At 41.8% G+C, this 16,992-nt stretch overlaps 2 protein-coding genes across 2 annotated transcripts; both read right to left on the bottom strand.

Moving 5' to 3' along the window:
* Window positions 1-1,090: 1,090 nt before the first annotated feature.
* On the bottom strand, window positions 1,091-7,326 carry LOC112886786 (protein RETICULATA-RELATED 4, chloroplastic-like). The gene is made up of 8 exons (XM_025952775.1): window positions 6,615-7,326; window positions 4,964-5,032; window positions 3,519-3,650; window positions 3,302-3,355; window positions 3,153-3,197; window positions 2,525-2,664; window positions 1,550-1,675; window positions 1,091-1,468 (listed from the first exon to the last, which is right to left on the bottom strand). The coding sequence occupies exons 1-8, from the start codon at window positions 7,191-7,193 to the stop codon at window positions 1,432-1,434; spliced, it is 1,182 nt and encodes a 393-aa protein (XP_025808560.1). The 5' UTR covers window positions 7,194-7,326; the 3' UTR covers window positions 1,091-1,431.
* Window positions 7,327-11,549: 4,223 nt separating this feature from the next.
* On the bottom strand, window positions 11,550-16,198 carry LOC112886111 (50S ribosomal protein L1, chloroplastic). Its single transcript, XM_025951891.1, has 7 exons — window positions 15,866-16,198; window positions 15,586-15,765; window positions 15,447-15,501; window positions 14,801-14,928; window positions 14,153-14,236; window positions 12,096-12,221; window positions 11,550-12,008 (listed from the first exon to the last, which is right to left on the bottom strand). Exons 1-7 carry the CDS (start codon window positions 16,196-16,198, stop codon window positions 11,874-11,876), a joined length of 1,041 nt encoding a protein of 346 aa, XP_025807676.1. The 3' UTR covers window positions 11,550-11,873.
* Between the last annotated feature and the right edge of the window lie 794 nt (window positions 16,199-16,992).

Here is a 16,992-nt window from a genome sequence, read left to right on the forward strand (position 1 = left end):
AAAAATATTCTTATGAGCATGTATACACGTGTTAAACAAGTTAGTATATAAAAAATTATAAAAGAACTCTACACGATACGTCCACACCTTACATAAATTCTATAACATAGTTAACAAGTTAGTTAAAAAGGATAAAATCAAGAAAATAAAAATAAAAATTTAGTATTATTGAAATGAAGCCAAAAGAAGAAATAAAGGAAAATGAATGTTATGCCTCGTCAAAGATCACGGACAAATAGTCCTAATGTAAAAATTAGTTTATTTATATAATAAATAAAGATGGATAATATTAAGTTACTTAAGAATATCTATATGAGGTTAGAAAAAATAGAAATAGAAAAGAAAAGAAAAAATTAAGAGAATATGTATAGAGAGAGAATCAGAAAGAAGTGAAACATGAGCAAGGAAAAAGACAAAAGAATAAGGGAAAAAGAAAAAAGCAAAGTTAAATTAATGAAAAAATAAAATAAAGAAGTGGAACAAAGAAAATAAAAGAAAAGGGAAGAAAGTGGAAACTAAAAAATAATAAAGGAGAAGTGAAACAAAAGATGGAAGAGGAAAGAAAGAAAAATGAAAAAAACCCACCTTGGGCTGCTGCTGTAGGAGGGCCTTCAGTGGACGCACAAAAATCGTGGGGCAATAGCAGCAGTTCGTTTAAGTGGGATGAAATTAATCCCGCCGGCCTGCTAATTGCCTTCAGGCAATGGATCCAATATTTGTAGCATATATAATGTATAGCTCTCCACCGTATTTTCAGCACGTCGCTTACCGGCTTCAAAATGAAGATTTTAGAAACCCAAAAGCTATATGATATGATGAGAAAGTTCTGCAAAAAAAGTAACACAGCCACCTACAGAAGAAAGTAACTAAAGTAACATAGCAACCTATAGGAGTTAACTGTAATACGAGAATGTGAGAAAAAGTAACACAACAACCTACATGAAAAAGTAACTATACTGCAAGAAAAAATAACATAACTATAGTTAATGCTAATGGGAGACCCTTCTCCCGGTAGTTGCCTCCTTTCCTTTAGAAAACAGCCCTAACGCTTACAAATGGAAACATAAGTCAGCAACACAGGAGACTGGAGTGGCAGGGTTCATGTCGTGCAGTCAGTCACACTACATTAAACAAAATTTTGGAACCAAACAAGACAATATCCAAATCACAGGAACCTGAACAAATAACGACTCAAAACTGTGAATCCAATCCAACACAATACAACATATAAACCGTCAAAACAAATTCCAGTCACTTGTTTGCAGGAATAATTCGACAAATTACGTTTTCCCCTGGGCCTTGTATAAAGAACGAAACCCCCAACATGTCCTAAGCATCTCCCGCGAGGCAGACAAGTAGTGTGCCAGTTGTAGGAAGCATGGTAACAGCAAGTCATGAAGAACCAATATTGCTAAGGCTCTATGCTTGACCCTATTGTATGCCTATCCACCTGGCATAGTCGACCCACCTGCAGAGAGAAGTATAGTCAGTAAGTGAACTGATCAGCGGAGACAGCAGTGATAGCCTCCTGAGGGTAAAGATTACTCACAGTAGAGAACCCAAAAATGTGTTCCCTGTCCTAACTGCAAAACACATTGCGCCCAATACTAGTTTGTGGCGGTGCAGCAGTGGCTCGAGCATCCGCTGTTCAATCACTCCAGCCAAAATCTGGTACCTGTTGAAACAAGTGCAAGAACAAAACGATAAGCACCAAACAAACAAGCAATATGTTTATGGATGACTATCATGGCATCTCCTGTAAGGAGTTGACAATAAGCAATTTTTTTTTCACCATGGACAATACGCAATCATCATTTTTTATATTTCACAACAATAACAAAGCAACGACAAGGACTCACTCATACACATACAACCAGAAGTGTACAACGTTTGCAGTAATACTTAAATGCAAATATCAGATATCATATTATAATTGTACAACAGCTTGCAATGATCTAACATAAGAAATCAGGAATGAACAAAATATCCAACAAAGAATAAAGAGCACCGAGACATTTGCATTAGCCCTTTCCATCAGAAGCAATGAAAAAGAAATTATCTCGGGTAATATCCCGACGCAAATTTCCTGTCCTTGACGAAATCTTTCACGCAATATATGTTGGGGCATGTAAAAAGTTTCAATAATCCTAAAAATGAAAAACTTCCCTGTGGGACAAATACGCCTGCTGTACTTCAAATTCAACATCGCACAAGATCATCTTTGAGGCAAGCAAAAAAACAGAACTATTTTGTGTAGGTCCCACTTATCATTTATGAGTATTCCACATTCTACCATTTTGACCCCACAAATATGCCCGTATGCATGTCCTAGACTCCTAAAGTCATAATGCATAATATATCTATAGCTTCCTAATGTGCTAATTGGAATGGAGGCAGTCACTCTAAACCGAGGAATTGAATATAAAATATCACTGAGAAGTTCCTCAACAGGGAAACTATTTGAGATGAAGATTGACACAAATTACATATCAACAGGGAAACTATTTGAGATGAAGATTGTTACCTGAGGTTACTAGAAACTGCCATGTACACGCCATATGCAACGCTTGTTGCCACAATTGGAATATTCTCAACTTCACCAGCAAAATCTTTACTGACAGCCTGCCTTGCTTTTATCAGTGCATTGGTCGCACCAGTGCCGATCTGAAATTGAGGACAAACTGTAAGCTTTTGCAAGGTCTTGAAAACCTGGCCTGGCATTGACTAGGCAATGATTTCTTTTATATGAAGCAAAACGTAGCATGATTTCTTTTATATTGGTCATCTATTGTACAATTAATCAATATATCTGATACTTGACGCTTGGAGGTCAAAGCATACACCTATACTAAAAAAACATTTTTCCCCACAGATGCCAAGAAAAAATAGATAAATGGGTATGTACACTCCAGGGCTCAAGGTTTTCCAGTTAACAATGGCCATCCCCAACATACATGTTTACATTAAAAAAATAAAAATGATTCAAGAATTTCCTAAATTACTACCTTGCTTAACATTTCTTTTTTGCTATTACTTCCTGGTTAGCACGAAAATGTTCAGAAAGGAAACAATGGCTCTACTGATGCCATTTTAGAGTAAGTTGACTGCTAGTGTTTATAAAAAACAGTACAACCGCATCATGACAAACTTACCAGAGAGGCACTAGTTCCAACTGCAAAAAGCTTTGCACCATTCCTCTGAAAGAAGCCAAATTGTTAGTTCATGATAAAAGGCCATTAAAGCTACTCATTGTCAAATTGATTGTGAGCAACATAACAAAGCACAGAAAATTCAACTTTACCACAATAGCTCCCACTCTCTGCAAAAGTGAGTATGATGTCCCAGCCAAAGCAACCTACACCAGAAAGTTGCCTATGTGATAAGTTTGCATTCAAGTTTAAACAAAAAGAAAACGAAAAGCAAAATTTTAATCTACATTATTTGTCACTACAAAAGGGGAGGAGATAAACCTAAGGATCTTGATCCAATTCAATGAGAAGAACTCAAAAACATGATACCTGGAAGGCATTATCTGGGCAGTTGTAGAAGAATTTAGCAATGGCTCCAGAATTCACCGCTAGTGGTGGCCGCAAAGATACGGTTGGAGCAGGAAGCCATACAAGCATGAAATCTGCAACTATTGCCATGATCTGGAAAGTATTGGGAACTACAGATTAAAAGCTCTGTAGGGAGAAACCAATCAATAATGAAAGAAATATCGTTAACAACACAGATATTTGAATTAGCAGAGATGAAATGTCGAAACATTTATTGCATTGCCAATAACAAACATTCTTGCACTGATTAATCTTCAACTGAAAAGGCAGAAGTTGGGAAGTTCTTTGAAATAATGTTTGGGCAAGACAAAAATAAACTAGTTAGAGATTCATTTGTAATTTGATAATATATTTACAGTTGAACTAGATAAACCAAATAGTGGTAGAATTTCTCATTGCCAGTATGAAAAACAAAGGCAATTAACTGTCATCATTACTGCTATTTCAGACCTTCCAAATGATATTCTTTTCTGGCATAATTCTTGTAGCACACACAGTGAACGCACCAAGAAATACAACACTTTGGTGTTAACATCTTATGCTTCTATATTTAGTGCCAAATGAGTTTATAAACTTCTTAAATTTAATTGTTTCTAGTCTTTGTTTTTAATGATAATTCTTGAAATATTCCACCTTCCTCTGCTAATGACCATGCACATCAGCCAGCACACAGTCTGTGATGCATGTCGACGCTGCTGGGCAGTCCCTATCCAATGCCTGCATTTCGCTGCACCATCTTGCAAAATGCTCTAAAAAATTTTCAACTTTTTTCTGTTCATGAGGTCAAATCGGCGTGCTTGACATCACAAGCAACCAATATTCTCAATTCAGTTGATCCTCTGTTCCAATCACTATATTATTCTTTGTTATCTTTGTTTTTCTCGAACACGCAGGAAAGCTGTGTATCTTGTATTAAAGAAGAAGTTCTTTGCTGAACCTACTACCTTAAGTCCTTAACGAAATATGTTCATTTGCAGTGTAAAGTTCCATAGGATAGACTGCATTTTGACATTAAACTTTATATTGATGCTGAACACTTCAAGGGGAACAGTATCTTGTGAAAATTGATTTTACAACCCCCAAACTAAGGGGATTAACATGTAACACTGATATGTCACTAAAATTTGAAATTAGATAACAGATGGTCATTTCATTCAGTTTTAGCATGATTCACCGCAGAGGGTCGAGATGGAAAGAGCAATGATCGTGATATGTTGGGCTTCGCTCCATTATCCAAAAAATGCTTGCACAAAACATGAAAGCACCAACACCTTCGGCAGAGTAGACACTCAAAATAAGATAAATTCTTAGTTCTGAAAGAAGATTTATGACACAACAACAGTATTTTAAGGAAAGTGCCTAGCAGATTATAATGGCAAAAGCAAAAAGGACTTATAGAAGCATACCACATCTGCAACCACAAAGTCAAGCTCTTTGACAAAGTTCTCCCTCCTTTTCTCATACTCTGCAGCAGTCTAGCAAATTAAAGGAGTTCTGTTAAATTTGCAAGAATGTTATACATAACTTGAAAACTAAAACACAAAATCATCTAACTAAAACCAGGTCAAGCAAAGTGGGGTACAAAAGAAGCATTCAGGCATACTGCTAAAAAATAAGACTAGAAAGATGTAGCATATCGGCATCAAATAGAAACACAATGTAGTTGGCAGCAATGGTGTGCCTGCCATGACCACCACTCTACCCCTATTTTCGCTTTATTTACCCACCCCTGCCATTGCAGTATTGCACGCAAATCAGTTTCACTTCCTGACCAAATCTTCTCTACATCATTGTGTAACTGAGGTCTATAGGAGGACAGCCCATTCAGGACCTGGTTATTTTTTTGGCCTCCTAGCACCCGAATTTGTGAACATGTATACAACCTTTTAATAATTTGGGTGTTTTTTACGTGTTTAAAACCTGAATCAGAGTTTTGCAAAATTCAGGTATTTCAGGAGCTCAACACCAGAATTTTTAGTAACACCATATCCAATTAGAAATTAAACCAAAATCACAGTAACTCCAATATAACTTGACTGTAACTACAATATAAATTGATTGTAACTGAAGGTATGAGCAAAAAACAGGTGCTAGAGGCCTTAAGAACACTCAAATTCTGTTTCCCTCCCCTCCATGCCCACTACTCAAGAAGAAGAAAGAGGAAGGAAAAAAATTCAGAAGAAGAAAGAGGAAGGAAAAAAATTCAAGTGCTGGTAGTAGAGCCGTAGAGGCCAATACCCGAGTGTCATATATCAAATATGTGGCTGTATATACGTGTACCTGCTTTATTTGCAGTAAAACAATGCTGTTAACCCAAGCATCAAGCTGCATTGCATTTGCGTGCACTTTTTCTGCTTTGAACAGTTGAAGAATGTTCTCCAATCATATATCTACCACAAATTTGTGTGCCCCAAGGTTTCCACCCAATTGCAACAGGGTTTGTCTCTGACAGTGGACAGCCACATATAAAGCCAACAGTGGACCACTACTGCATATTGGCACTATCAAGTGGTACAAATAACACTAAAACGAGTGAACGATGCTATATTCCTGTCAAATCCCTTATCGATTGGAGCAACTGAATACTTAAGGGTGCACAAAGGCTACTTTTATTCCCCTATTTATGTAATGAACCGACATTTGCTTTTGTTTTTATATGGGAAAAAAGCATCAAGATTCCAATCAGATTATTCTCATTAATTGAAAGAACAAAAAAACATTTGGCTGCAGAGCATATATTCCAGCCCATGTCTAAACTCCAAAACAAACACAGCCAATCAGGTAACTACGCCCAAGCACCCATCATTTCGACGGAGACAGAGCAATGCCGGAATTGGACACGCATCACCGTCGGATCCCAGCCCCGAGTCCCAAAACGAATCTGAGCCAGAAAATTGGCCTCTGGCATCTAAGCCCAGACCACAAAAGGCATGACACTAACAGTCAGTCAAAACACAACGGGCCACCAAACCACATCTGATGATCTGAATCACAAACCACAGAAAAGAAACAATAAACCGAAACAAAAAAAACAATAACTAGGAAATTCCAGCGGACCTTGGTGAAGATGCCGACGCCGCATTCTATGCCGACCTTGGTGAGGAAGAGGTCGTCGGCAAGGAGGCGCTCCTTGAACCCGCCGAACTGCAGCAGCCACCTGAACACGGGCGACGCCTCGAGGTCCACGAACCGGCGCACGATCTCGCCGGGCACGCGGCCGCCCTCCACGGCGGCGGCGAGGTCGGCCGGTAGGCTCTCGAGCTTCCGCCCCAGCTGCGCCAGCACGAACAGCGCCTCATTCCTGTTGACCGATGCGTCGTCGCCGTCCCCGCGTGCGCTGCCGTCGTCGCCCTCGTCTCCTCCTCCGCCGCCGCCAGAGGGTGGTAAGTCGTCATCGCCGCCAGAGGGTGTTAGGTCGTCATCGCCGCCGATGCCGCCGCTGCCAGAGGAGGCGAGCGGGATGGGAGGGAGGCGGGGCCGGGTGAGGCGGAGCGAGGGGAGGTGGAGCGGCAGGGAGCGCGGGAAGGGGAGGAGCGTGGGGTGGAGCGGCGGGACGCTGGGGAGGGGCTGGAGGCCGAGGTGGATTGGTGCGGGGTAGCCGGAGGAGGAGAGGGAGATGGGGGAAGGGAAGGCCATGGCGCCGGGCGCCGGGCGCCGGGTGGAGTGGAGTGGTGCGCGGTGGCCGGTGGGGTTTGGGGAGGGGGCGAGGCGTGGACTAGGAGGCGGCGCTGGTGGTGGCTGGTGAGCGCCGGCGCGAGACCGCGACCGCGAGTTCAGCACGGTGCCCCGTCAAATAGGTCGTTGGTGCGGTGCCTGGTGGCGCTGCGGTGCAGGGTCACCTACCGACTGGTGGGCCCTCTAGCTTTTCCCCGTCCAGCGAGTCCACTGTCCACGTCTCCGCGACCGCGAGGAATCGAGCCGATCCGTTTCTCGTCGTGGTCGGTTTTACAGGTTTTGTTTCTATTCTTCAATGGATTGGACATTGGAATGTTGCTTTTGTTCGCACTCATCGACTGTACTGTTGACTTTGATGTGAAAAAAATCATATTTTTAATTAGAAATTTAGAGTAGTCTTTACGGAATTTGGAGCTACAATTTACTCCCTCCGTCTTAAACACGCTTCCCGAACAATATTTATTCAGAAATAGAGGGAGTAGCGGTTTAAAATTCATAATATAATATCGAGGAATCTCCGTGTGAGATCGTGGCGGTTATGTTTCTATCGATGGATTGGATATTGTAATGTTGCTTTATTCTCACATATGGACAATATTGTTAACTTTGGTCCCAAAAGGCATAGTTTTATCTAGCTGCTTAGAGGCTTACCATAATATCTAGGTATAAAATTATTGGAAGATTAGATATCAATCGCCGCTCGACATTGGGCGGTGTCTCATTGTGATAGTGGGAGCTCACCAAGTATAAAATGAAGACTTTACATGCTTGCAAAGTTCATGCATGATTAATCAAAGAGAAACCAAAATGATTCTTAGGAAATGTTCTGACCAAAACTAGACTTTATTATTGGAAGAAACCAAATAGTTCACGGCATGATTTGTGTGGAGATTATATGATCCGACAAAGTTTAGGGGTTGAAGATTTGATTAGCCGTGGCATCACTGGTGCCGTGGAACTGGCGAAAGTCAACTTGGATTTAGGCAAGAATTTATTGAATTTTAAGCACTAAATGAGGTAGGAGTATATGGAAAAAGATGTGTCAGAATTGTGATAAACTTCAGATAGCGTCGTAATACTTGATATATTTGACAGTTGGATGAACATCCAATGATCGTTTTCATCTTCGACCCTGACCAATAAACAGATGACACGTACTAACATCAATTTTCCCCCTTCGAGCTCTTACTCACGCCCTCAGCCCACATGCCTTTGATACCGTACCCTGCCGCACCGCGACAACCTCTAGTTTTTCTTGGTTTAGCACTGCTATACATAAATAAAGTGCAACTTAAACTCTAGAAGATAAAAGCACTGTCTAAATATTAGAAATAAAAGATAACTCGGGCCACCACAGGCCAACTTCCTGTTATTGATCTCCCTCTTCATCTCCTACACGACCTCTAGGTGAACCCACCTGTTGGTTGAACACCCGGCGATTCCTCTCCTTCCATATATTCCAAGCCGTGTAGATCATCATAGCAGCCTTCAGTTTTCTTATCTTATTAGGCAGCTTTGCAAGTTCTCTCTCCCACCAATCCAAGATCCGCATGCTTGGCTGTGGTGTGTTAACTAAGCTCAATATCCAGCTAAACATTCTGCCCTAAATCTGCTAGGCGAGCTGACAGTGCATTATAAAGTGCGATGCCATTTCCTGCTCCTGGTTACACAGGGGACAGATTGGGTTGCAGGGCCATTGCCGGACCAAAATCTTATCCGCTGTTATCCTCTGTTTTTTATTTACATGTTGTATTAGGTTTGTTCTAAGTCAAACTGACCGGCTTTGATCAAATTTATAGAAAAAATAATAATATATATAATACCAAATTTGTTTCATTGAATCCACGAGTAAGTATATGTTGATAGTGCATATGTTGGATAATATAGTCGTTGCTATATTTTTCTATAGATTTGATCAAAATTAGCTAATTTTAATTTAGTATAAATCTAATATGACATGTAAATAAAAATGGACGGTTTAACTTAGCATAAATCTAATATTATATGTAAATAAAAACGTAAAAACGGACGGAGTAGTATCTTACGTTGCACGAGTAACCATACGAAAAACTTACTTTTCTACTGCTTCCGCTTTCCAAATGTTATCCCCTCTAAAAAAACTACAAGATTCTATGAACTGTACATTGTATGCGACAACCTCTGGTGTGCCAACACCTTCTCCCACCACGGCCATGGTCATCGTTGTCCTCGTCGCGACCCCACTGCTGGACGTCCACCACCTCAACCGGCGGTGCCAATGCCGCCTTGCATTGCCATGCCCTCGCTTCGCCTCTACTGCGAGCCCCCTCGAAACCTGGCTCTGACAAATGAAGCTCCTAACACAGGAGAACACAACCCCTAGCTCTAAACTCGCCGGAGCCTACGTTAGAGCCGAGGAAGACATTCCATCGTGGCAGGATCACATTTGAAGAAGAAAAACCATGTGCATGCACACCTTTAAAATGAATTTTAGATTACCCGTAAACTTACATTTGGTCTATCTTTGCCTCTATCCTATCCATTGAGTAATTATTATAGAGCATCTCCAACAATTTACTCATCTCTATCCCTAATACTAAAAATTGATGTTTTGATGATTAGAGGTACTCCAGCAGATTACCAATCCAATCCCCAAATAATCACCAAAATACACCCTCTCCACCCTAAATGAAGGGAATTTATCCCTCTATCCCGTTCTTGGTGATTTGATTTTAGTAGTCTGCTGCAACAATTATTACCAAAACTACAAAAGTAGTTATTGGTAATGGAAAGAGCGTGTGTTTTGGGTGTGAGGTATAAATAATATGCTGGAGATGCTCCACGCGAAGAAGGTACGCCTCTGAACCTGCGTGAAGTGCTGGTCCGGTGGTCCCTTCATTTATCTGCGCTCTCCGTGGGTCCAAACGACGTGCACCACGTGGAATAATATGGCCGGAAAAGGCCCCTTAGAATGGATCCCGTTTGCTATATTGCAGCTTCCCTATGCACACTGATAGAAACAATTCAGTGATCAACGCATAAGATGCTTGAAGAGTATTGATGCTCTCGTTTCTTATGTACACGTGGTCATTAAGAAAAGACTTTTGTTCCTTTTCTTTCCAATTTTCCAATACTTGCACATGATATATTGATATCAAGAGACTTTTGTTTTACTACTTTTATCATATATCTGGCCGCTTTAGTTTAACTTTTTAACAAGTGTTTACCGCCATATGAAATGCACCCAAGTTTTATGAACGCTTACTGAACAAGAGAAACCGCACAGGTGACTCGCACCGGGAAAGGCTCAACAAACTCCATACAACCGTTGGTCTGTTTCACTCACTAAGGACTTATTTGGTTTAAAGAAAACCGAAGAGGATTGGAGGGGATAGGGAGGGATCAAATCGCGTGCAAGTCAAAATCTTCCTCAATCCTCTCAATTCAAATAATCGTCCACAGTAGAGGTAACATAATCGTCCATAGTAGGGGATTAACCGAACAAGTATAAAAAAAAATTTCAACCGGAGGTCCTGACCTGTGCCCTCCCAATTCACATAATCGTCCAAAGTAGAGGTAAGATAACATGATCCCATGTCTACTAAATATTCACAGGACCTAGCACTTGTTGCACCTCTTATTCTAGATCATCTATTTGGGTTATTATGAACATGAATTTTAGTCATGCATTGCGATACAAAAAAGTATAAACAGTAATATCAGCTGGAGATGTCAAATTCCTTCTTTTAAAGAACTAGGTGTAGTTATATTTTTCTCTATATAGATATGATAATGTTTTAGTCAAAACATAATAAATTTATTCAAAGTAGCAACTTACGTAATTCTTTTGTCATGGAATATTAATACAATTTAGCTTAGATTGTTATCGCCATTGGCATGAAGCGTCTTCGTGGTTGTTAAAAGAAATCAATGTTCTTATTGCTACCTTCGTACATGTATACGTGGTCTCCATGATGGCATGCAATACATGTATACTTTGAGTTAACTTTCTTATACTTTAATAATGACAGGAGTAAGTAATTTAGAAGTATATATGTGGGTACTTTGATTATTTTTCAGAAAGGCAACTGTGGAGAATTTAGATGCAAATTTATAAGGTTATTAAGATTATTTTTATTAAATAATGATACATATGGATAATTTAGACAGATTTATGACATTTCTTTAGATTATTTTCGAGAATAACAATCGTTGCATGGATGCTTTAAAAATTCTAAAATTCTCTCTTTTTTTAGTACATCTCGTGGGGATATCGTTTGAGGCTCCAGAATTAGTAATAGTAATAAGATCCTAGTGATTGGTGAGATCAAGGATGACTATTGGTAATCTCAAAAAAAGGACAACTATTGACAAAATATTGAAGATTACAACAAACATCTCAGAGAAAGGCATCTATGAATCCAAGCATGATTTGCTCATAAATACATGATCAACGAGATCACCTCTTTGTCAATCTGGGCATAGTTTAACTGCTCTGATGATGGGTGCCCGCTAAACTGAAGAAAACTGTACCTAACCACCTCCCTGCCATCATACCCCCCCAACCATTGTTTCTGTGCTCATCTGTAGCAGGGACGGATGGTTAAAACTGTGGAGGTGGTCCCAAATGCCAGATGACTTAACTGGTCCGTGTGGTGACATCTAAGATGATTCTGAGCCATAGTCAAGCATTTCTTTTATGTTTAGCTTGATTGAAGGTCCCATGGATGAGCACAAGTATGCTGTTTTCCAGTATATCCCCTTAGCACCAGATGGCTTGTTCCTCTCAACAGAGCGCTGTCAATGGGGATGGCAAGATGTATGTCAACAAAGATCCTCAATAACATGAGCAGAGATAAGTGTTTATAGGAACAGAGATCATACCACAACAGCCATGAAGTTAGCGATAAGATCTTCTTCAGGAAAATCAACCTTGCCGAACGGAATATGGACAATTCCTGTTTTGTCAACTCTGTATTCGACTTTCCCCTTCTTGAACTCTTCGATAGCCTGGAACCATTCTCACAATTAGCATAATCTACTTCATTCAGCTCCAATGTCAATTATGGCTACAAGCACAGGATTAAAAATTTTATATGGTACATGATTCAAAGATACTCAACTTACAAACAAAATGTCATCTGGACCCTACTTTAACTGCCATTTTCGTGGTAGATCTATTATTATAGTAATAACAGTACCATTTGGCCAATCCAGAATTTCCAGACACTTTTATATAATGATGTGTACACTTAAAAATGTTTGATTTGCACACAAGCTAGCATGACTTATATTGTCGGTCTGAGAGGGTGGGGGAGGGAGGGAGGGAGGGAGGGTAAGGTTATTGCATAGGAGTGTCTGATTAGAAATTTATGATGTCACCAAAAGCTTAAGGAATAACTACTATCAAGACAATTATAACATAGAACTAGCAGCATCATGGAACCAAGGACTTTATGCTGACAAGGTTTGGTGTCCATTGTGGATAGTTCACTATGAGCATGCGTCAGAAGTTCAGAACCACAATATGTATCAAGGTCAGATGTGCCCTATTACTATATCAATTGTCAAAGTACACCAGCGGTCCTCAAACTTGTCACGCCATGTCATCCTGGTCCCCGAACTCGTAAAATGCAGATTTGGCTCCCTAAACTTAGCTTTGGGTGTCATTCAGGTCCCCAAACTCACAAATTGCATATTTGACTCCCTAAACTTAATTTGTCATCCAAGTCCCTAAATAAAAAATTGTATACTTGACCCTCTAAATTTGAGTTCGGATGCATATCATTTAGGTCCATGATTTAATTTAACCATCAATATCTAAAAATTACAATACAAGTTGAGTTTATTAGATTCCCATGAAAAAACATTCATAATTATTCCTTCATACAAATTATTTGTCAAACTATCACCATGCTGGCCACGTCAACCTAGTGTGAAGTGTCCATTGCCACTGTTGTTTACTGGCAACGTCAAAGCAATTAGCAATACTTGTTAGATGATGAGGTGGGACCAAACTCTCGCCAATGCTTACACGGGAGGGAGACATTATAGGGAAGGAGCTCGAAGATTGTGTTGCGAACAACGGCGAGAGCCATGGCTATGGGAAGAAAGAAGGTGTACATGTGTAAGTTTAGGGATTTAAATGTGTAATTTATAAGTTCGGGGACCGGGACGACACTCGACGATAAGTTTAGAGGGTCAAATATGCAATTTGCGAGTTTGAGGACCGGAACGACACCCTAAACCCTATTTTACAAGTTCGGGGACAGGAATGACACAATATGACAAGTTTGAGGACCGCTGGTGCGAAACACTTCACAAACTCAATATGAAACGAATCCCATTTTCCAAATGAATAACAAGATAGATAGTCATAGTCATTTTGAGTTTTTGGTACTTTGAGCCTTGATTCTGAAATAAACTGAACAGTGAACACTGGAAAAGATTTATGTCATAGTCGATCGCTCAATCAACTGCCTCAATACTTTTGTTAATTATTGTTGTCAATGTGCTTTGTGTTCCATTAGCGAGATGATCTGTGGAGTCAGGAGTTCATTAATATTATCACCAGTTTACTACCATAAACCAACATAGCTCCACATACTCCAATATCTGTATCGTATAATTTCCTCCAATTTGATCAGTAAATCCAACTTTTTCAGCTTTCTGAACTTTTGTTAGGAACAATGAAACAAGAAGCACGTGTTCAAGATAATACCATGCCTGAGCCTTTAATTGTTGAGATACAGGAAAGAAATGCAACAGACATAGGTAGGAAGGTATTAATATCTGAATCCTTAAAGTGCAGCTAAGTACTATAATGCCATGAACTTTTCAATCTTGTCAAAGTGCCCAGACCAAGTAATAAAGGAACAAATGATTTACAAGCAAATTGATGAAAAGTCAGGGGAACACAATCTTTATGACTTCCTCAATACCTGAGTAATGTTTGGAGAAACAGTGCCAGCTTTTGGGTTAGGCATCAGTCCTCTTGGTCCTAGAATCTTACCCAAGCCGGCAACCTGAAAAGTAAATAGAAATAAGTCAGCTTTGATAATCATTTCAAGTTTTCAACCAAAGCCCACATTGGAAGTTTCAATGAGCATGAAAAATATATAGAGATTTGAACATTTATTTTAGGCCTAGCTTTCAAACAATGAAACATCTCAATATGTGTTCCTGTATTAAAAAAATTAGATAGTTATAGGTAATCTATTTTACCTGACCAAAACAATGTTTTTAACAGTTTACCTGGCAAGACATAAAGACATATGTAAACGCAACTAAATATTTCATTTGAAATTTTTGCAGCTGCCTCCTATATGAAACTGAAATAAAAGCAGAATTTTTTCAGGGGTAGGGAGAAGGAACAGAAAAATTAGAAAAAAATGTCTGGCAAACAATGTTTCAGTGTATTCTTCCTAGAAGTATTCATAATGTGAAATTTTATACTAGTGCCAGGCCATGATAACTATTTGATCGAACTTCAGCTAAATGATTAATGAAATTGGAAGGGGATAGATTAAATTCATCAAGCAAGCAAATATTTCAATCATGAACAGCTAGTTCTACTTCATAGTGCATACCTTAGGCATCATATCAGGTGATGCAATCAATTTGTCAAACTCCATAAATCCTCCTTTTATTTGTTCAATCAAGTCATCTCCACCAACTATATCAGCTCCTGCAGCTCTAGCTTCATCTATCTTCTCACCTGTAAGGACAACAAACAATTATAATTATTTGAACTACTTAACTGACTCCTACTTTATGATCATAACAAGAAAAGCATGATTATGTGACACAAAGTAGTGTGAAAGACAAGTTCCAGTCATTCAACAAGGATATGCTCAACGGACAGCACAAAGTATAGCACCAAAGCCATGTATATTTCCAAGCCACTTCGTATAAATGCGAAGAGGTATCATGAAAATACTACATGGATGGGAGTCTTCTTTTGAGAGGTTCTCAAAGACAACTAGTATATCCCAACAAAATGATGTGATCTAATAGCCTAGTCCTTGATACAAGTACACAATACTAAGCAGAAATAAAGACAATCATGCTTCCGATTAAACCAATATTCATCCATGAGGAACAATATATTGTCAAGCAGAACAATCACACATATGAGCCACTAGCACAGCAATCCAATTAACCATGCATCATAGGCAGCAACTGACATGGATCCCCCGTAGAGTACTCTAAACAACATTTTCAATCACCACCCACCTTGTGTGAGGACCGCAATCTTCACCGACTGGCCTGTTCCCTTGGGCAAATTCACCTGTCCTCACCACGACCAACAAATCAAGGAACGCCACAGGACACAAGCAAACCGAACAGAACGACAGAAAAGAAGAAACGATACCGTGGCGCGGAGCTGCTGATCGTTGTACTTGGGGTCGAGGTTCATGCGGAAGTGCGCCTCCGCCGACTCTTTAAATTTCGCGCTGGCCATCTGCTTCATCAGCGAGATGGCGGTGGGCACGTCGTACTCCTTCTTGCTCTCCCTCAGCTTCTGAATCTCGAGGAACCTCTTCGACCTCGTCTGCGCACCCTCAAAAACCAGCACCGCGTCACCGACCATACAAAACCGCGCAAACAAAAGGAATCACATACGAGAATGGGGGGCCGGATGGCGTGCGTACGCGGTCGCGCTTGAGCGGCAGCGCGGCCTTGCCGGTGCGCGGCCGCGTGGGGGGCGTGAACGCGGGGCCGCGGCCGCCCTCGTACCCGTCGTCCTCGTCGTCGTCGTACCGGCCGCGCTGGTCGGCGTCGACCTCCTCCTCCTCGAGCACGGCCCCCTGCGGGTCGGCGACGGCGGCGGCCGCGGGGCGGCGGAACGCGAGGAGCAGCCGCGGGTAGGCGCGCAGCGAGGGCACGGAGGAGGGGAACAGCAGCGCGTTGGGCGCGGCCGGCGCCGTGCTGGCGGCCGGCGCGAGGAGCGAGGAGGAGGCGGAGGCCGCAGCGGCTGTGGCCATGGTGGCGGTGGTGGAGGAGCGGGGAGGCGGAGCAGATAAGAGGGAGTTGGAGGGATAGAAAGAGGAGCCGAAGTGGCAGCGCGCGCGGGTTATAGCCGATGATGGGGTGGCGCCCGGCCTCGGCGTTCACCGGATAGGGCCTGGGCGTGGGCGGGCTCGCTGTCGCAGGGTGACGGGAGCGGCGAGTGACTTTGGCTCCGGATTACGGTGATTTGGCTCGACAAATATGCCGGTTTGGGGCGGGGAGGGGTGTGGGTTCGTGTCCGCGCGGGCGGCGGGGCGGGCGTGGCGAAACGCAGCTAATTTGGCTGGGCCGAGACGCGTGCCGGTGTTCCGAGGCGTGGGAGAGGTGGGGGCGCCTGATTTGGGTCGGGCCCGACCCGAGCGCGGTGCCGAGGCGCGCGGGGCAGCCGGACAGGTGTGTGGCCGCGGCTGCCGTGTGGGAGTCGCCGGAGCGGCAGCGACGAGGGAGCCCGTGGCTGCGGCTGCGAGCTGTGCGAGAGCAACCTGCCCTGCTGCTTCTAGACTCTTGGTACCACGACACGAGTGCTCTTGTAGGATAGTACTTGGGTTTTCCCGGGGCAGTGTTGTACCGAGACTGGCAGCGTGACAGGTGAATCTTTTTTCATCCCTGAGGAGATTTTGTGGTTTGTGGTTCGGATGGGGTGATTGATGATTCGATATGATCGAGCTTATCCGTGATCGTTTTTCTGGTCCGAGTTTGTGCGTCCTTTGGTTCGTCCACCATTTCATGTGGATCCTAAGCGTTTGCTGGTGTGCCAACTGGGCTTTCA

The sequence above is a fragment of the Panicum hallii genome, chromosome 3 (assembly GCF_002211085.1).
Source record: "Panicum hallii strain FIL2 chromosome 3, PHallii_v3.1, whole genome shotgun sequence".
In the NCBI taxonomy this organism is placed as follows: domain Eukaryota; kingdom Viridiplantae; phylum Streptophyta; class Magnoliopsida; order Poales; family Poaceae; genus Panicum; species Panicum hallii.